Here is a 20,967-nt window from a genome sequence, read left to right as displayed (position 1 = left end):
AAAGGAACTGGGACGTAAGATATTAATGCCTCTGTAATGGCCAACTGCCTTGAATCTGAAAGGCGCTAATTTTTCTTTTTCTTTTTTTAATACTACTTTCCTGTCACAATAATGTGGTTTTAAATTTTTTTTAATATATATTTGATATTAATATATAAAAAAATATAATTATTTAAATAGTATTTTAGATAAATTATTATAATTTTAAAAAAATTTAAAGATATTAATTTCATTTATTGATTTGAACGTATACACTTTAAATGATAGTTATTGTGAGATAAAGACATGGAAAATTAATTAGATGAAGACCTACTTAAATTATAATTCATTCATCTCATTAATTTTTTTTAAATTATTGATTTCTAAATGAAGGGTAAGTTTATCTTTATACATGCTTTCATATATTCTTTTTTTTTTATAATTTTGTTAATTTTATTTTTTCCCATATATTAAAAAATAATTTTTTATTAATTTTTCAATTATATTTATTTTAAAATAATAAATTTTATTAAATATTAAAATATATTTTAAAATTTCTTTAAAATAAAATAAAATTATAATAATTAAGTTATATATTATTATATTGTAAAAAATAAAAATAAAAAATAATTTTAAAATAATTAAAACGAATGATAAAAATTATGTAAATTTATTATAATTTATGGTAGATCACTATCAATAACGGAAAAAGTCTTAAATATTAATGGATTGGAATTGTAACGCTCAACAGTCGACGGTTGAATTAATTGTTTCTTTTATTTTTTCAAAGGAGTTTGAAGGAAATCGATGCTTGATCACTGAAAGTTCTTGAACATATACATTGCCAATTTATCATGTCGCTAGCAAGCGGTTGCATTAATTGTTAAGATGATGTTATTAGTTATCCTAAAATTGATGTATAGTATTTTCTCTATTTTTTTATTTGTTATTTAAGATTTTTTCAAATAAATTAAAAAACAAATATATTAAATTTTAACAAAAATATAAATTAAATAGACTATATCACCTTTTAATTAAAATATCTATGTAAATATAATAAAGCGAGTGAATGTTTTAAAAATAATTTATTTAATAAAAAATAAATAAATAAACATTTAATGAAGTATTATAAAAAAATATCAAATTTGTCTAAATTTAATTGTCTATTGGAAATAATTATGCTTTCGGTTTCAATTGGAAAATAAACTTATGCTTTTCAATTGTCTAAAATAAATAATTGGAAATAATTATGATATTCCATTGGAAGTTTTTTTCCCCTCAATTGGAAAGTTTATTTTCATTTAACAAGTAATATTCTTGTTTTGAATTACTTGTGAAACTAAGATTACTTGAAACATTTGTTTTATGAAAACTTGTAAATATATAAAATAGTAGGCTAGAAAAAAATAAAGAGTAATATACAATAAGGTAAGTTGTGAATATGAGCTATACACAGTATTATAGTGTGTCTAGGAAGGGCAGTGAGTTTGTTAGGAGAGAATTCTTCTAATAGGTGAGTCATATACACATCAGCTAAATTTGTTAGAATATTCTCTATGTATATCACTACCAAAAAACAGGCTATTAGCGACGGATTTTTCCGTCGCTGATAGTCAAAAATCTGTCGCTAAAATTTTCAGCGATGGATTTTTGACGGACTCAAATCCATCGCTTAAAGTCATGTCGCTAATTTTTTCTAACGGATCAGGCTTCCGTCGAAAATATTAGCGACGGATTTCCGACGGATCTTAACTCCGTCGGATAAATTTGCGACGGCTTTTCTGACGGATAATTCCGTCGGAAATATTAAGACATTTTAATAAATATTCTCACAAATCCGTCGCTAATCTGTTAAAATTCAATCACAAAAAAAATTTGCTGCTTTTATTTAGATATTTTCTGTATAATCAAATAATTTATAATTAAAAATAATATTTAATATAAATCAAATATCATTCATAATAATTATAATTAATTTTCATAATACTTAACAATATTCATAAAATTTAAATAAATCCATAATATTTAACAATATTCATTAAATTTAAAATAAATTCATAATACTTAACAATGGTTATAAAATTTAAAATAAATCCATAATACTTAACAATGTTCGTAAAATTTAAAACTAATATATGAATTTGTTGAACCATCTGATAGATGTTATCTTCTTTCATTTTGATCCATGTCTTCTTTCATTTTGATCCGATTTTGCTCTAATATTTGTTCAACCTCCTCTAAAGAAAACATATTTTGAAAAGGTCATCCAGGATGAGCTCATTCATAGAGAGTTGCTGGCTATATCCTCTACCTCCAAATGATACTGCTCTTTGAGACATCTGAAAAAATAATTATCCATAAGTTTAAATTAACAATAAAGACAAACAATATATAAAACCATAATCAACTGAGTAAATTTATTCTATAATTTTTCTTTTTTAATTTTTTTCACAAACAAATATTTAAATGTTTGTTAGATTTGATGTTGTCTTAGTAGAGATATGAAAATAATCCAAGTGGAAGATAAATGAGTTCAAGCCGCTTACTGCCTTTTTCCTATATCTTGAAACCACACTTAGATATATATTGAAGTAAAATGAATAAGACAGTGAGTAGGTAGGCATAATTAAAACGAATGGGAATGAAGAAAAAGGAATCCATGTTGATATTAATTATGAAATTTACTTGGTTGTGATCATCTATTGACCACTGTGTTAGCTTCTTCAAGTTCAATGAATGTAGACCCCTTTTGGAAGGATTAATTAATTTGAACAATAGAGAGTTTATGCCCTTCTATATTTGTTGTAGACTATGCCTTTGTCTGAATTAATCTATTTATAAGAAAATAATTATTATATATTTTGAATTCTTCAATTAAAAAATAAAATTTTTTTTTATTTAAAATTAATAAATAAGAAATCAATTGAATTTTTATAAAATTTTTTATTTTAAATAAAGGGTATAAGAATATTGTTATAGCCAATTTATTGACAATCAATCTCCAAGTCAAAACAAAAAGAGAATAAAATACAGTCTAAGCACTTGATCAAATATTCATCACTATGCCAGATATAGTTGAACAATAATCCTTTTGACCTTCAATCATTTCCTTATAAATATTTTTAAGTTTAATTTCCTTAATTGTGTAGTAATCAAAATAATATATATAATTAACTAAATAATATAAATATTGATATTAAATTTTTAAGTAGTTAACACTTAAGTATCTAACTTCTAAATTTTTAAGAATTTAGAAAATAAGGTGAGTACACAGCAGCTTGCTGAGTGCAAGCTTGCTGTGCACTCAGCAAGCTTGTGCAAGCTTGCTGAGTGCACAGGCAGCAGCCTGCTGCTGCACAGCAGCAAGCTGACAGCAGCAGCTTGCTAGTGAAAAGTGCTGCAGCATTTTTCTTTTGTAACCAATGAATACATCTCATTTCTTTGTAATTCCACATTATTTTAAACATAAATTTACAAGCTATCTTACTTGATTTATAAAAATTAGTAGCTTACTAATCACCCATAATCCAAAAAATATTCAAAAAAAATCATGTCCTCAATAATTGATATCAACTCAAAACCCCAAATAAATAAATAAAGAACACAAACACAAATAATTAAGCAATAAACCCATCAAACTCAATGGCTAAGTAATCATCTAATCTTTTTCAAAATTATTAATCTATTAATTAATACAAGTATACATTAATCATACCATAAGAGAATCAACCAATCATTCTATCACTAACTTACATGGAGTGGCAATGATCAGCAGCTGCAACAGGGGTGAGTGGCAATGGCAGTGGAGGATCCAGCAATGGCGACACAGCTGCGGCAACAGGAAAAGCAGCAGCAACACCGACGGCAACGCGCGACAGCCACGGGAATAGCGGCAGCGACAGTGGCAAGGAGAAGGATGCGGCGCTGAGGAGAAGAGAGGAGAGGAGAAGGGTGGCTGAAATTAAAACAGAGATGAAATAGAATATTAGGGTTTTTTTTTATATTGTTTGCATTTTCTGATGGATTAGCGACGGAATAAATTCCGTCGCTAATCCGTCAGAAATATAAACCTTATGTATTCGTCGCTGATCCGTCTCTAATTTCGTCGCTAAATTTCTTTTTCCCGACGGAATTAATTTTCGTCGCTAAATCCGTCGCTGATAGTCCGTTTTTTTGTTGTGTATTTCATCATCTACATTGTATTTTTCATTAGAGTGGAATGAAATATTTTTTTCTCTCCCTTGCTATTACTTCTCTATAAGTTGTTTGTTTTGCTCTGTTTAGCTTTTCTTGCATGGTATCAGAGCTAAGGCTCATTATATGCTTCTTTCATTCTTCTTTTCCTCTCTCTCACACACAATATGAGTATTGTTGAAGAATCCTCGAGAACTAAGATAGAGGCTAAGACTGAAGATCGTGAATACTCCATCGATGATCCACTGTTTTTGCACAGTTCAGACCATCCAGGTCTGGTACTGGTAAGTTCACCTCTAACTGGAGATAATTACTTGTCCTGGAGTCGATCGATGTTAATAGCTCTTAGAGCTAAAGATAAGTTGGGATTTATAGATGGAAAATGTGTAAAACCATAATCTGATTCTAGAACTCTTGAAAGATGGAAGCGAGTAGACAGTGCGGTTGCATCTTGGATCCTGAATGCTATTTCCAAACAAATAGTGGAAGCTTTTATTTACACTAGTTCATCTAAGGCCCTATAGGAGGAATTAAAAGAATATTATGGTGAGAGTAATAGACCTCTGTTATTCCAAATTAAGAGAGATATATGTAGTTTGACTCAAGATAACTTAGCTGCCAATGTGTATTTCATTAGACTCAAGAAAATGTGGGATGAGTTAACTTGTTTAAGGTCATTTCCTTCCTGTACATGTGGGGCTTGTGCTTGTGGAGCAGCTAAGGCAGTGGCTGCTGTTGAGAATGAGGATAGACTCATACAGTTTTTTATGGGTCTTAATGAGAATTATGAGCATGTTAAAAGTCAAATTTTAATAATGGATCCTCTTCCTAGTGTGAACAAAGTTTATTCCATGATACAAAGAGTTGAAAAATAGAGATCATTGCAAAATGTGACAGTAGAGTCTAGTGAACAAACAAATGCCATGCTAGCTAGAACTCAAGGTTACAGGAAGGATAATACACTTATGGGAGGTTTTAAGAACACACCTAATAGAAGGGAGTATGGAAAAAGAGATGACAGATTGTGTACTTATTGCAATATGTCTGGTCACACCAAGAAAATGTGTTTTAAATTGCACAGCTACCCATATTGGTACAAGGATCTCAAGAAGAAAGGGAAGCAGCCTGTAAATGCTGCAACACATGTATCAGATACACCTCTGGTTGATGTTGGTCAAAATGGGCATGGAGATTGGAATAACAAAGTGGATATTTCAGCCTTAGCAGAAGAAATCATGAAGTTCATAAAAGGAAAGAATGTAATGGATGAACAAATCAGTACCAATATTGCTGATTTTGCAGGTGAAATGTCTCAATCTAGTCATATTAATATGTATTATAAGAATTATGGTTATTGGATAGTAGATACAGGTGCAACCAACCATATGTGTTCAGACCTCCAACTATTTGATAAGACCAATCTTTTATTACCTCCCAAAGTTGTTCACTTACCTGACGGCTCTCTATAGCATGTTGCATATACAGAAACTGTTATACTTCAACCTAATTTGATTCTTATAAATGTCCTGTATCTGCCCAATTTCAAATGCAATCTGTTATCTGTCAGCTCTCTTATTAACACTTTAAAAGCTAAAGTCACATTCTACCATGATAAATGTGTTTTGCAGGATATGCAGAGTGATGATGTCATTACTATGGAGAAGGCAAAATTTGGTTTATATTACCTTAGTAACACCAGCCAAGTTTATCTTACTACATATAATAACTCAATAGAATCATCTGCCATGCATTGGCATTCAAGATTGAGCCACACTTCCAATTCCAAATTGAGTCATATTGATGTATTCAAAGTTTATTTAATCAAAGTACCTATCTGTACTGTTTGTCCTCTATCCAAACAACAAAGAAAACCTTTTTCTACTAGCCAAATTTATACCAATAATGTTTTTGACCTTGTGCATTTGGATGTTTGGGGATCTTATAAGGTTTCATCTTGGAATGGAGCAATATTTATGGTAACAATTGTGGATGATTTTAGTAGGTACACTTGGACCTACATGATTGCAGCTAAAACACAAGTTCCTTTTGTTTTACTCAATTATTTCAATATGGTTGAAACTCAGTACAATAAAAGTGTGAAGAAAGTGAGAACAGATAATGGAATTGAATTTGTTGGGCAAAAGAGTGTTGAGATTTTTAATTCCAAAGGGATAGTGCATCAGAAGTCTTGTGTTTATAGCTCACAGCAAAATAGGGTTGTTGAGAGGAAGCATAAACACCTTTTACAAGTAGCTAAATCCATCATGTTTCAAGCAAATTTTCCTATTAAATTTTGGTCAGAATCCATTTTAGCTGCAACTCATTTGATCAACCGATTATCTACTAAAGTCCTAAAATGAAAATCTCCTTTTGAAATTCTTTTCAAGACTAAGCCTAGTTATGAACATTTGAGAATTATTGGGTGTCTATGCTATGCTACCAACCTTAAGCCTCATAAACATAAATTTGAAGCTAGAGCCTTACCTTATGTCCTCATTGGATATACTCCACAACATAAAGGTTATAAGTTGTATTGTTTGACTAGTAGGGACATATTCATTTCTAGAGATATGAAGTTTCATGAGTCCATCTTCCCTTTTAGAAATTCAACCACACCAACTTCTATATATTCTTTACCTCTACCTGTCATACCTATATCAAATAGAAATTCTTTTATACCTGAAATACAATCCAAGTTTCAATCCCAGATTTCACCTTGTAACCCAATTCTGCTAAGCAAACACCATCAATTTATATTCCATCTACTGAATCTTCTTCGTCAATCATTCAATAACCTTTATCACCAACTTCCAGTTCATCTTCCTCACCTGTCCAACTCAGAAGAAGTACAAGAGTCATATCGAAACCTTCTTGACTTAATGATTTTGTGGCCTATACACAACATGATTCTATTATACCCTATAGCATTAATCCTGACTGCATTGCAACTGATGTAACAAATATACCTTTTGTTTCCGCCCATTTTAGTTCCTTTTACCTTACTTCTCTTATAAATGCATCTAAGATTCATGAACCTAGTTTTTATAATCATGCTAAACTTGGCAAAAATTGGGCATTAGCTATGCAAAATAAGTTGTCTGCTTTAGAGGAAAATAAAACTTGGTAGTTGACTGATCTACCACCTGGAAAGAAGCCCATAGGTAGTAAATGGGCATATAAAGTCAAATATATGCCCAACGGAACTATAGAGAGATATAAAGTCAGGCTTGTAGCCAAAGGCTATAATCAATTGTTGGGTCTGGATTACACATAAAGTTTTTCTCCAGTTGCCAAGTTAGTTACAGTGAGAATTTTCTTAACTTTTACAGCAGCTAAAGCTTGGCCTCTTCACAAGCTTGACATCAACAATGCTTTTCTTCATGGTTTTATTGAAGATGAATTATATATGATTCCACCAGAAGGTTATACAAAGGCACTACCAGGACAAGTATGTAAGCTTAATAAGTCTATATACGGCTTAAAGCAAGCTGGAAGGCAATTGAATAAAGAATTTACATCTTAACTAAAGAGTTATGGGTTCACTCAGTCTCCACATGATCAGTGCTTATTTTTCAAGGGTACTAGAAATTCCTTTCTGGCTCTATTGGTCTATGTTGATGATGTTCTATTAACTGGAGCTAATGAAGAAATTGTTGTCCATGATCAATTTAGCATTAAAGACTTGGGGTATGCTAGATTTTTTCTTGGCATTGAAATCGCAAGATCTTCTCTGGGTATCTATATCAACCCAAGAAAATATATACTGGATATGGTAAATGAGGCTGGGTTACAAAATGCAAAGTCAGTAGCTTCTCCTATGTTGCAAGGTTGTAAACTTTTACCTAATATGGGACCCCTCTTCTCAATCTTGAGACCTATAGAAGACTTGTTGGAAGATTGCTTTATCTCAGTCTTACTAGACCTGATGTTACCTATTCTGTGCAGCAGCTTAGTCAGTATATGCAAAAACCTTGCCAATCTCACTTAGATGCAGCTCTTCACGTCTTAAAATACCTGAAAGGATGTCCAGAGAAAGGTCTATTTTTCCCTCAGTCCAACTCATTGCAATTATTTGCTTATTGTGATGTAGATTGGGGTTCATGTTCTATTACCCGTAAGTCTATCACAGGATACTGTGTCTTTTTAGGTCCTTCCCTCATTTCTTAGAAATTCAAAAAACAACAGACTGTTAGTCGTTCCTCCGCAGAAGCAGAATATCATAGTATGGCAACTACTGTTTGCGAGCTTCAATGGGTTACTTATGTTCTTCGTGATTTACAAGTCAATATTCAGCTTCTCATTTCTTTAAGATGTGACAATCAAGCTGCTATACATATAGTTGCTAATCCATTTTTTTATGAACGTACAAAGCACTTGGATATTGACTGTCATATTGTGAGAAATCAATTAGCTGCTGGTTTTATTTCTACTTCACATATTTGTTCTAAGCTTCAATTAGCCGATCTTTTTACTAAGCCTCTCCCTAAGCACATGTTTCATTTTCTCTTGTTCAAAATGGGGTTGGTTGATTTCTCCCTACCTCCATCTTGAGAGGGGATGTAAATGTATAAAATAGTTGGCTAGAAAAAATAAATAGTAATGTACAATAAGGTAAGCTCTGAGTATGAGCTGTAAACAGTACTATAGCATGTCTAGAAATGGCAGTGAGTTTGTTAGGAGAGAATTCTTCTAATAGGTGAGCCATATACACGTAAGCTAAATTAGTTAGAATCTTCTCTGTATATATTTCATCATGTACATTCTATTTTTCATTAGAGTGGAATAAAATATTTTTTCTCTCCCTTGCCATTGCTTCTCAGTGAGCCGTTTGTTTTGCTTTTTGTAAACCGTTTGTTTTGCTCTGTTTAGCTTTCCTTATAAAATTATTTTTTTTAAAATTATTTTTTAAAGAAATTAAATTATTTTTTAAATTTTTTTATATTTAAAAATTTTATTAACACTACTATATATAAATTTAAGTAAGAAAATGTTGAATAAAAATTAACCATTTGATAAATAATGAATATTTATTATGAATTTTGATATTCATATGTTTTACAAAAACAAGCTGTCTCTCTATTCTTTATTCGTTTTAAATTATAAATCATTTTTCTTGAATGACGTTTTATTTGATAATTACGTATATTGCTATTTACTATACATCAAAAAAGTTCATTTATGACCTAAAAAAATATTTAATAATATAAGTATAGGGTATATTAAAAAAAAATGATTTAGATTATGTTAATTATTTTCTAAAATTTATACGGAAAATAAAATAAGTTTATTTTTATGAAATATAAATCGTTTTTAGTAAAATTTTGAAGACGTTGAGCTAATATTAGAATGATTTTATATTAGATGCCTAATTATTTAATTTCTTTATTCATTTTCATTTTTCTCATGTCCTTCCTTACATAAAAACTGGCCAACAACTAAATTTACAGAATTCGACAGAAAAAAAAGAAAAAAAAATTACAGAAAGCATGCAACTTTTTACTGAGATTACACGTATATCACGGATATCATATTAGGGCGCGTACCTCCCGTCTTCGAAGCAGTGCCACCTATTTGATCTCTCATTATCAATAATATTACACTCCATTTATTTATAACTTTTATTCATTTTATTTTTTATATATTAAAAAATAATTTTTTTATTATATCCGTTTAAAATGTATTAAATTTTATAAAATAATAATAAATAATTTAAATTTTTTTAAAAATAAAATAAAAAATAGACAATAATTTTAAAATATCTAAAAAATATAAAAATGAAAAAATAGAAAAAATATAATTAAATATTAATGTCTAAAGTCTTAAAATGTATTTATGTATTTTGGTAAGTTTATTTCTATTCTTCTCCTCCTCTCTTTTATTTTATTTTTTTTTATCTTTTCGAACATACTTCTATTGTTTTATATTTGTATATGTCCGTTATATTCACGCGGATAGCTTGTGCATAAGCATCATGTCCTTGATATCATCGAGCTGCTATTTAATTCATTTCGACACTTTTTAAATTCATTTCGACACTTTTTGAACATGATTTTATTATTGTGGGCTTTATTTTTACACAAAAATTGATGGTTGGTTGAGCTTAATTACCTTAGATCCATTCAAGTCTTATTCAACTCATGGAATAAGTCTAAATTAATATGAATGTTGTTTATTCATCACACATTTTAAATTTGTATTATATCAGTCTAAGCTATTTTTATTTGAAATATTATAAATTTAATAAGTGAAACTCGATAGTTATCAAATATAATAATATAAATATTAACATATGGATTTTTTCCATTTAGTAAATATTAATAGCATGGAGATCCGAAGCTTTACAAACGTAAGAACGTGGATGGTTTAATAGGTATACATTGTGTATAAAGTATGAGCATGGTTATAAGTATATGAGCCAATAGCAGGACCAACCCAATGGTTTTGGAGGTATGTAATAACTAAGAGAGACAATATTATAAGTGGTTTTGGAAGTATGTAATAACCAAGAGAGTCAATGTTATAAGAAATCTAAGTTTTTCTTTTGGTCGCTGCTCTTCAATCCTTTCTTTCATTCTCTTTTAGATTATGTCTGCTATAATGTCATCTGACCTTTTTTCTAATAATAGTATGATTTGATTTTAAAATACATGATTTATCCATACTATAAATTATAGATAATTTAATGCTGAGACTACTATTTATTGAGAAAATTATACCTTTAAGCTTCACACTTTTAAAAAACAATAATTTAATAATACTCGCAAGTTTAATTTGGTGGTAAATATATCTGAATTAATTTGAAAGGTCTAAGATTCTACTTTCCTAATTTTCCATTACCATTTCAAAAAAAAAAAAAAAGAAAAAAAATCCATATATACCCTTAGTATATATGAGGCTTATCTAATGGGCCTGTTGATGGGATCCATAGGCTCATTTCTTTCTTAATTATAAGTGTGTCCATGGCTTAAGACTTATTGGTATTATTATTATTATTAAATTATTTTTAAAATTAATAAATTTATATTAAATTAAATAAATATATTAGAAAGTTAATAAATGAAAAATAGTCCATAATTTGAGATGAATGAAAAAAATCAGATTTATATTTATGGGATAAAGAGATAAACATGAAAAAGAAATTGGAAAATTTCAACGGTTGATGTGAATAGAGAAGAGAATGCATGCATGACGCATGATGCAGTCCCCTAAACGTAGTGATTAGTAGCAGTAAATATAAATTGTGATTGGTAATCGTTCCTGTAATAAATGCCATATTTACTTCATTCCCACTTGGTTTTTTGTAATTCTCATCACACGCCTTCAAACTCATAATCAATAATCTTCACATCCATCCTTCTCCTCAATCCTCCATTATATCCATATCTCCACTTCTTTACTCTCTCAAATGGATTCTAAAATTACTGTGGAACTAATGAATTTTCCAAAGAATGACACTGATTGCTTCTTAATGGATGAATATTTTGAAAGGTATTTTTCTTCATCACTTCCATTGATCAACTACTTCATGAACATGGCAGTAGAGTATTTATAATGTAAAGTTTCAGGCTTTAATTCTTCTTCTTCTTTTTTTTTCTCATATATGCATGCAGGCTTTCAGAACTTTCACCGTTGGAGAGCTTTTTGGAGTTCGATTCTCTGTCTTTACCATACGATACCAATTTTGGGTTTGAGGACTACTTGTTGGAGAATGGTCATCCTCTTTCATGGGATGTAGATATTCCAATCGACGCAAAGCCACTGAGAGTTTTTACTTCTACCATTGACAATACTGTCAAGTATGATGATGATTTTACAGGTACATCAAGCAATGAAGAGGAAAAGAGGGTAATAATGGGAAGGAAGAGGTCTGCTCCATTAGAAATGGAGGAGATTCGAAAGCACTTTGATAAGCCCATTACGAAGGCAGCCAAAGAAATGAAGGTGGGATTAACTGTTTTGAAGAAGAGGTGTAGAGAACTCAGTATAATGAGATGGCCTCACAGAAAAATCAAGAGCTTGAAATCTCTTATAAGAAACGTCAAGGTAAATTTTATAATTAACTTAATTTGGGATTTGTTTATATACAAGAGATCGCAACTTGTTTGATGTAATTACTAAATGAGTGTAACTTAATATATGCAGGAGAAAGGGCTGACTAATGAAGCAGTAATGCTAGAGGAGCATCAAAGGCTTCTTGAGAAAATGCCAGACATGGAGCTCAATGACTCCACAAAGAAGCTCAGGCAGGCTATTTTCAAAGACAATTACAAGAAGAGAAGGTGCCTTGAAGCCCATGCTTGATCCTCTTCCTTTGTTTTTCTTTTAGTAATTCATAAGTAGGGAACACAGAAGGGAAACTTGCTGCTAGGAAATTTTGTTCACTTTCTATACATACATATGGGATATATACACACATACACATATGGGTTTGGAATGTAATTAGGAACTAGAGATGAATTTGGAATGTAATTAGGATCTAGAGATGAAGTATGTAATTAGTAATTGAGTATTGATTAGATTTTGCTAATTGTGTTTAGTTATTAGTCAAGTAGATTAATTTCCCTCAATTATGCGGCATTCCTTGCAGGATAATCAACTCCCATCATGCTAATGTCATCACCACTATTTTCACTATAGTGGAAAACTGCCAATAACACAGCGGAATTAAGTCAAATAACGCGTCAGATTATTAACAGTGGATAGAATAATATTTATCACTTTAAAAATAAACAAATTTTCCAATAAATATAAAATTTATTTTTATAAAAATTGAAATTAGGAAATTCTCATCAAGTGTACGATGAAATTAAGTAGGCAACATATATCCAAATATTATTACGTTATCAAATTAATTAAGCAGGAAATCACCATTAGCACTGTTCCTATTATCCTGTATATACAAAATTTCCACAAAAAATGGAGTAGGAATTAGAGCACACCACTTGGATTGGAAGGGACCAGATTAGAAATTGGCATTTGGCTGCAAATCACCGGCTTGTCTCTGAATTCCTCTGCTGCCTACGTCTCCATGGGACCACCTGCTTAAAGCTTTCATAGATGTTTGTCTGCAGTTGCAAATTACAATAATTCAACACTCAACGCCTCTTCTAAATACTATCTACAAACTTCTCGACAAACACACATTCTTCTGTTTTGGATTAAACTATGTTCAATTCAAGTACTTTCCCCGTAATCAATGAAGAAATTCACTAGCTTCTGAGCAAGAAAACACCAATTTTTTTAAAAAATATTTATATTAATATCATTTGGAAAATTACCAAAGATAACTAGAGCACCATATTACTTGTACATAAAAGAAAAAGGATCATAGAGCTTACCCACAAATGTGATTTTGTGGAAGAGAAACTCAAGAAGCTTGATTTCCTTCTGATCCTTGTGATTTTCACCTTTGTGCCAACACCACCATCCCCAGAATCAAAAACCGGAGAAGATGAAAAAACAACACTGTCTTCAACACCCTCTTTATTCCTTCTAAAGCTTCCCCACCGGCTAGACCCAAATATCACTCTCCCTTTGTTTCCTCTCCTCCCCAAGTTCTCTAAGCTGCTAAACGACGGCATTCCTTTCCCAAACGACAAGGACCTAGAGCGAGACAGCGAGTGACCCAAATAAGGACCATCCAAGATTGTGGTAGGAGAAGGCATGTTATTGACTTTAGCCTCACATAACAGCCTTGGAGGCAATTCTAGGAACCTTGTAGTCTTGGACTTGGGCTGCAGCTGGTTGGTGGTGGTGCAGGGTCTTGGCTTTCCTGGTGCTTCTTCCCACTGGAAGGGAACTGAGGCTAAGGTATGCATAGGTGTAGTAGGTAACCCTGGCGGCCCATTTGGCTTGCTTGGAAGCAAAAACAAGGAAAGCTTAGGTATAGGAGTTGGTTCAGAACCCATAGCTTTTGAAAATTTTCCCTTCCTCTGTCTAAAAGATCATGCAGGAGTGATTCTCAGTAGAAAATATCAGATGCCCATTTGGTATTCTGAATTTCTGGTGAGGATTATCAGGTAAGTGTCGAAGAATCAACGTTCTTCTTATAGACGGAGAAATGATTTTTTTTTTTTGGGGGGTAGGTAGAAACAGAGAGATGGTGATGAATGTGAATGGTGAGGAAGAAGAAGAAGGCAGTCAGTCTCCTAGCTTCCCTTCTCACACGGCTGGGCAAAGGGAGGGTCCCATTTTAGATTATTACTGTTACGATCATCAAGGGTCAATAGTTTCTTCTCAAAAGTCATGGGAAGAGAAAAATAGATAGAGACAAACACTAATCTTAATTAGCTACTTGTTTAGCTGTTTTCATTAATTAATGTGATTGTATGCTAATAGTAAACTAATGCTTTCATGATGCCAAATGGGCAATTGAAACCCACTTTAAAAATAAAAATGTCAAAGCCGGCTGTTTGTGTACTATACGTTAGTAATAATTCATCAAGAGGAAAAAGAAAAAACGACCCATTTAATTTCTCTTGATTTAAAATAAATATATTTTTATATTTTTGTTAAAATAAATATTTAAAATATATTAAACATATTTTTAATTCAATGAAAATTCGTGCCTTGAAAACTCAATCTGCTTGTAAAATTGATGATGTTAATTCAACACAGGGATTATAATAACCAAAATGATTGATGTCTATGAGATTGTATCTGTTAAGACTGCTTAATATCAATGAATTTTTAATTTAATAATACAATTATCCCCTCAGGTTTTGAATTCCAATAGATCAATTAAACATCAATATTCTTTTCTCCAACGATTTGAGTATGTTGACGGTGGAATATACTAATAAAAAAATATAGGATTAAGCATTTACTAAAATTATTTTTGAGAAATCAAATTCTTAGAATGTTACTAAAAAGTAACTTTTAAAATTAATTTAATTCTTTTAATATGTTTAGAATATGTTAAATTTTATTTAAAAATAAATTTTAATATAAAAACTGCATTTTTTAAGGTGTTATCAACTTAAATATTAATTTTAATGTGTCTTTAAATATAATAAATCAAAATTTAGGAAAGAGGATCGCAAATTTTATTTCAGTAAAAGCAATTGTGGGCAGGGACCACGACACATGCCCAAATCCCACTCATTTGACCTAACCCAAATGCCACTCACTTGACCTTATACATCAACTGGTGCCGGATTCAAGGTGGAATTTGGACACTACCGATTAAAATGACCGCTCACCGAAGTTACTTTTGAAAAATAAAATCTTTTAAATATATTAATTATGAAATATACAAATTAATTTTAAATTAAATATAATATATAATTAACAAATATACTTTAATATATTCATTTATTTATTTATAAAAAAAGGTTGATCTTTCCATCACAATCCAAATGTTTTGATGGCTGAGAAACACATCACCACCTCTTTACACACTGTGCAGAATGAATGGGAGCCAATTGCCCACAACTTGGCTTCCTCCATCTGAAAGGTTCACCGTTGACGTGCGTCACTGTCTGATTTTAATTTATTTTTCCTTTTAATACTATTTCCTGCCAATCCGGAAACCGGTAAAAAAAGCTAGTAGGAATTGAGTTGACACTGATTACTTAAAAGTTCACTGAAGCACGTAAAGATACTATTCAACAAATTCACCTAGCGATGTAAATGGATAGGGCCGCAAAATTGAGAGTATTCAAACCCGATTATATATATAATTTTCGAACCCGTCCCAAATCCGTTTAATATTTTAATTTTATTATCCGAATCCGTCCCAAATTCGTTTAACAATACCCTACAATAACAAAACCCGATTTTTTAAATTCAATTCAATGACAAAAATTAGCAAATAAACTACTTAACATTTGTACAACCCAGCAAATCCAGCAATAAAAGGAAAAATGTTCAATAACAATTCAGCAACCCAGCAAATAATGATTTATAACCAGATAATCAAATTAATTGTTCATAAATTTTAAAAATCAACAGTATTACATTAATCAAATAGCAAATAATCAAATAGCAAACCCAGCAGTAAAAAGTTCCAGTTAAAAAATTTGATTGCAAACTCAGCAAACCCAGTAGTAGAAAGTTCCAGTCCAAAAAATTTGATTGCAAACCTGAAGAAAGTTCCAGGAGATGTCGCCAACAAAGATCGGGGAGAGGCAAGGGTCCAGCATCAGTGAAGTGGGGGAGAGAAGCGTCAATTGAAAAGAGTAGATGTCACCCGACTGGAAGAGAGAAGGAGATATCGCTGATGCCGACCAGGGAGAGGGAAGAGTTGTCTCCGACTGGAAAGTGGAAGATGCCGCCGCTGGAGAAGATTTATCGTCGTCGTCGACTGGGGAGAGAAAGGAGACGTCGCCGGTGCCGACTGCTGGCACTCGTCAGTGAAGTGGGGGAGAGAGGCCTTGACTGGGAAGTGGGAGATGTCACCGACTAAAGAGAGAAGGAGATATCGCACTGTAGAGAGAGAAGATTTATCGGGAGAGAAAGGAGACGTCGCCGGTGTCGACTGGGCTGCCGGCAGTCGTCATGAAGTGGGGGAGAGGCGTCGACGAAGAGAGGAAAGGGAAGCGAGGGAGAGAGGCGCCGACTGAGAGAATAAAGAGTAAAATGAAAAAGGAAATTAGGGTTAGTTTTGTTAATATAGGTAATCGGGTTTGGGTAACGGGTATCCGATCACCTAACCCCGAACCCTACCCGAATCCGAAATGGGTAAAATTTTTCAAATTCGAATCCGCCCAAATCCGTTCTAATAGGATTTGGGCGGATCGGATACTCGTAAAAACCCGCCCGCCTGACATCCCTAAACCCACCCCTGTATCTTTGGGCTTTATGCATATAAATTCCTTCTCTTTTGTAAATTGGTCATAATTTTGTCAAAGATACACCGTCCTAAGTTATATATATATATTTTTTAAAAAATAGAAAGAATAATTAACATTTTTGAAGTACACCTTTAAAAAAAAAAAAAAAAAATCAATGACTTTGGAAACCTAAAAGTCATCCAATCAACCAAAAAATTGCAAAAAAAAAAAAAAACAATTTAACTACACATGTAGGAATAGACTTACTAACAAAAATCATTGAATGCTTAGAAATAGGGCTTTACCAGTAGCAGAATTTATACAGTTAAATTCTAGTAACGAACAGTTGCACATTCCACTTCTCGTCTTAAACCAAAATGATTGTTAAAATTAGTTGTTAAAAATTCTTAAAAATTAATTTCCAATTAATAAGTTAATTTATACTTCAGTAGCAAGCGTAATGAGGCAATATATTTTTAGAAAAAGGGCAAGACAAAAAGCATCGACATTCAAAAAAGTATACAAGGAGAAATGGTTAAACAGAAAACAATACCAGTAGAATATTGATTTGATAGGGTCTAGGTCTACAACCATCAAGAATTACAACATTGTAAGTCAGAAACATTTTGTACTCCGTAAATTACTTCTATATCAACCAAAATATTCATAGGTGATCAATGGATGACTGGCTTGAGAGGATGAGCTCTTAGGTTTGACAGGTCAAGATGCGAATCGAGCTCTTCATCCAGTTCCCCAACAATGCTTCTGAAAGAATTAATCAGAAAACATAAGAAGCCTCAGTTTTGGTTGCAGCTAGAATGCAAGGGAACTAAGAAAAAGTATACTCCTCGCAGACCAGAAAACAAAAATTAGTATAAAGTGCAAGCAAAAGCGAAGAAAACATTTACATGTTGTCACCCCTTATTATGTACAAACCAAGTACAAGCTGTTGAACACCTTCCTGCAAATCAACCATCAATCAGTACACAAAATATCATCTACAATTGCTCAAGTCATAAATGAAGTTTTAACTCTATATAACAATCTATAAAGAGGAGCTACAATTACATCATTCAAATAAGTGTAGCTCAACTCAGATCAAGCTAGTGAATATACCCTAGGGAAATGTTTATCTGCATACCATTTGGTAGGAAACCGAGAATATTCACTGCTACATGTACAGTTTCTTATACAAATAAGAATTACCTTAGTAGAGTAAACCCGTTCATGAGATTCATCAAGGATGATATTTGTTGCCTGGTCAAAGCCTTTCAAGATTCCCTGAATTAGAAAGCTTTTCAGAGTTAAGATGATATTACAAATGATCGCATGGATTAGAATAAGTCATGCAGCTGTATGAAGAAAAAAAAAAATTATAACGTACCACTATGTTGCGGCCATCATTGGTTATAACTGAAATTGTTTCTGCACAAAGCGGAAACAGTTATAGGATAACTATGCCAAATTAGAGAAATTAAACAGCACAACCTAAAGAAGTCATTGCCACTGAGGCATGGAAAGAGTTCTTTTCTAGGCAAGAAGTGCGTGAAACAAATATTCAAGTTAAAAGAAAGACAGCCTAAGCTTGCTACAGAACACAAGCCATACACCTCAAAGTAGGATGTAAAGCATATTGCTCATGATTCAAGTCATAGTTTAGCTTGTCAACTTGCAATCTATTTTACCCCAATACATGAAGCCCAGGCTTGATCACCTGACACTAAACCATGTTACACAAAGTTCCTTGAATTATGATTTTGTTTAATAATAGTATTTCAACAGCGTACTTCATATGCAATTGGCTTTACAAATGTATTGTCATCTTAAGAGTTTTAAGCGATTTCTTCAATGCATTAACATGCCTTTGCAAAACAGTTTCACCAATATTTATCGCATCACTTCATATTTCTTCTCGCATGCTTACACCTCAAGACCTAAAGAATTAAGCCACATCTTGCATTACATTGCAAGGCCTAAATGCTTCAATGAAATGGGGTGCATTACATTTTTGCCTTTAGAAGCTACAGGAATGAGATCAATTAAATAGGGTCTAAAAGAATTCACGTACGATCTACAAGAGACTCCAGGCCAGGGCCAGTAGACATGTTGCAAGTCCTGAAGCAGCTGCGAAAGAAATTCCTTTACAAGACTGGCTTTAACTATAATCAATGTCTCTGCAAAGGAAAAAGGGGAAAAAAGAAAAGCCATGAAATCCCACGTCAGAATTATAATCACAATCAACCCCTCTGCCTGGCTAAAAATATGAAATACAAATCAAACACAAGAGAGCTCCTATTTAGCTAGACAAAATTCTGGACGTCATCATCTTCACACTCTACCAGAAGGGATTTCTCTCTTCCTTAGCTTCTCAATTTTCTAACCTAGGCAAAATGAAGATCTTCTTGCAAGATGCAACAAACAAGTGCCACTTACAAATTTCTGAAAATAAGAAGTAACGCACATGAAAATAGCTGATGGAGGCTCCGCGAATGGAGAGAGACGATGACTTTGTAATCTCCGTCAAGATATCGGAGAAATAACCGTCAGATACAATTTCTACGAGACCAAGCGTCTTAGGGAAAGGGTTTTGGGTTCAATAAGTATCGAAAGTGGTCGAAAAACAAAATTTCTTTGGCTGCTCAGCAGGTTATATACCTATTTGAAAATGCGTCGTCGTTTAGCGATATAGCGGTTGCAACTTGCAAATGGCTCGACTGATTAAAATATAGTTTAATATAAAATTTCAACAATTACTTAAATTTTGATGATATAACAAAATATGAACATAACTTTTTTTTTACTGCAATAAAAAATTGCATTATATAGCTGATAGTAGAGCAAAACAAAATTACAATAAAACTATTAAATTTTGTAATTAATAGAACTGTTAATCTAAAAAAAAAGTAAAATTTTAATATAAAATTTAGCAATTATATCTACAAAAATATTAAATTGATGTGAGATACAGTAGAAAGAGACATGATGAGGATGAAATGATATTTTTAAAATTGCTGCTATCATGGCCATGATATCCCATAGTAGAATAAATCTTGTGTAATGCAAAATATCATATACAATTGTAGAATTTATATCACACTCAATTGATATAAAACTTATTTTATATGTCAATTTAATCGCTGCTAACACAGTTCGTTCCTCTCCTACTTTAGTAAATAAATATTAAATTTTCGTAACAATATCATACACAATTATCTCTGCACCATTAAAAGTAAGCACAATAATAGTAGCAATAGAATCCGAATGTTCTAAATCGAAAGAACCTCTATTTTTATCCTTCCATATATGCCATAAGGTGAAGTACTAAAGTGAATAGCAAAGGGCCATCCTGCTCCGACCAAAACCTTTTTCAAAGAGTTTCTCACCATAACATAAAATTAGAAAAATTCATAGAATCTAATTTATAATCATAGGGACTCACAAACCAAATAATTTCAAGTTGAGATAGACAAATGAGATGTATAGTATTGTGCAATTGCTACGATCTTACTAAATTAATAAAGACCGGCAAAATATTATGAAAAAGTCGTCATAGAAAAAACTTCAATTTAGGAGAGATTTTGAGAAATCATATATCCTTTCAAATGTCTGAATTGACAAAATAAAAAGAAAGAGGTTGAGATGCAACATGTTGGACTAGTTGAATAAGAAAAAGAATGTTAGATGGAATATGTTAACTAGTTAAATATCACTCAATTGCTCGAATAGATTTATTTAACAATTTATTTTAATTAGTTTGCACAAATATTAGTTGTGGACATATTTCATATTTTGTAATATCAAGATTGGGATAATTAAATCCTCTGTTTTTTTAAAATAAAATGTAGCTGTCATAACAAGAAATTAGACCGAGTTACATCCACGGCCATAGTAGCATAAATACAATTGGGAAATTCTCCGACACAGACGCACGTATATTTGGGCATACGGCGGACAAAAGACAAAGACCAGCTACCATATAACCTTCTTCCAATCCATCCCAGCCACCGCCCTAGGGAAGCAG

At 31.9% G+C, this 20,967-nt stretch overlaps 3 protein-coding genes across 6 annotated transcripts; 1 reads left to right on the top strand and 2 right to left on the bottom strand.

The window, feature by feature from the left end:
- Nucleotides 1–11,877: 11,877 nt before the first annotated feature.
- Nucleotides 11,878–12,474, top strand: LOC110610144 (protein RKD4; the record flags this gene model as incomplete). The annotated part of the gene is made up of 2 exons (XM_021750017.2): nucleotides 11,878–12,216; nucleotides 12,316–12,474. Coding segments are annotated over 2 exons (498 nt in total), but the record flags the coding sequence as incomplete, so codon positions are not given.
- A 77-nt stretch (nucleotides 12,475–12,551) lies between these two features.
- On the bottom strand, nucleotides 12,552–14,469 carry LOC110608512 (uncharacterized protein At4g00950). Of its 2 annotated transcripts, none has more exons than XM_043954213.1 (2): nucleotides 13,512–14,469; nucleotides 12,552–13,389 (listed from the first exon to the last, which is right to left on the bottom strand). In XM_043954213.1, the coding sequence occupies exons 1-2, from the start codon at nucleotides 14,079–14,081 to the stop codon at nucleotides 13,348–13,350; spliced, it is 612 nt and encodes a 203-aa protein (XP_043810148.1). In that variant the 5' UTR covers nucleotides 14,082–14,469; the 3' UTR covers nucleotides 12,552–13,347. The 2 variants fall into 2 exon arrangements, with proteins under 2 accessions (XP_043810148.1, XP_021603449.1); XM_021747757.2 differs by having other exon boundaries at nucleotides 12,552–13,238; nucleotides 13,512–14,460.
- A 1,585-nt stretch (nucleotides 14,470–16,054) lies between these two features.
- LOC110607742 (sm-like protein LSM8) lies at nucleotides 16,055–19,576 on the bottom strand. 3 transcript variants are annotated; one of them, XR_006350030.1, is made up of 7 exons: nucleotides 19,380–19,576; nucleotides 19,015–19,120; nucleotides 18,331–18,371; nucleotides 18,153–18,227; nucleotides 17,855–17,907; nucleotides 17,500–17,711; nucleotides 16,055–16,732 (listed from the first exon to the last, which is right to left on the bottom strand). XR_006350030.1 is itself a non-coding variant. In XM_021746897.2 (6 exons), the coding sequence occupies exons 2-6, from the start codon at nucleotides 19,049–19,051 to the stop codon at nucleotides 17,621–17,623; spliced, it is 297 nt and encodes a 98-aa protein (XP_021602589.1). In that variant the 5' UTR covers nucleotides 19,052–19,120; nucleotides 19,380–19,576; the 3' UTR covers nucleotides 17,482–17,620. The 3 variants fall into 3 exon arrangements, 2 of the variants coding, with proteins under 2 accessions (XP_021602589.1, XP_021602595.1); XM_021746897.2 differs by lacking the exon at nucleotides 16,055–16,732 and having other exon boundaries at nucleotides 17,482–17,711; XM_021746903.2 differs by lacking the exon at nucleotides 16,055–16,732 and having other exon boundaries at nucleotides 17,482–17,711; nucleotides 19,408–19,576.
- Nucleotides 19,577–20,967: the final 1,391 nt, after the last annotated feature.

This window comes from Manihot esculenta, chromosome 2 (assembly GCF_001659605.2).
Source record: "Manihot esculenta cultivar AM560-2 chromosome 2, M.esculenta_v8, whole genome shotgun sequence".
Classification (NCBI taxonomy): Eukaryota; Viridiplantae; Streptophyta; class Magnoliopsida; order Malpighiales; family Euphorbiaceae; genus Manihot; species Manihot esculenta.
Note: the sequence above shows the minus strand (reverse complement) of the source record. Positions and strands in the feature narration are given on the sequence as shown.

Bases quoted from the DNA above. Each gene is read 5' to 3' on its own strand.
- LOC110608512 (XM_021747757.2), bottom strand. From the start codon at position 14,081: ATGGGTTCTGAACCAACTCCTATACCTAAGCTTTCCTTGTTTTTGCTT. The intron at 13,239-13,511 runs GTAAGCTCTATG...TTGCAACTGCAG, and splicing joins CCACAAAATCACATTTGTGG to ACAAACATCTATGAAAGCTT.
- LOC110607742 (XM_021746897.2), bottom strand. From the start codon at position 19,051: ATGTCTACTGGCCCTGGCCTGGAGTCTCTTGTAGATC. The intron at 18,228-18,330 runs GTACGTTATAAT...TTTCTAATTCAG, and splicing joins ATGATGGCCGCAACATAGTG to GGAATCTTGAAAGGCTTTGA. The intron at 17,712-17,854 runs GTAAATGTTTTC...TAATTCTTTCAG, and splicing joins ATAATAAGGGGTGACAACAT to AAGCATTGTTGGGGAACTGG.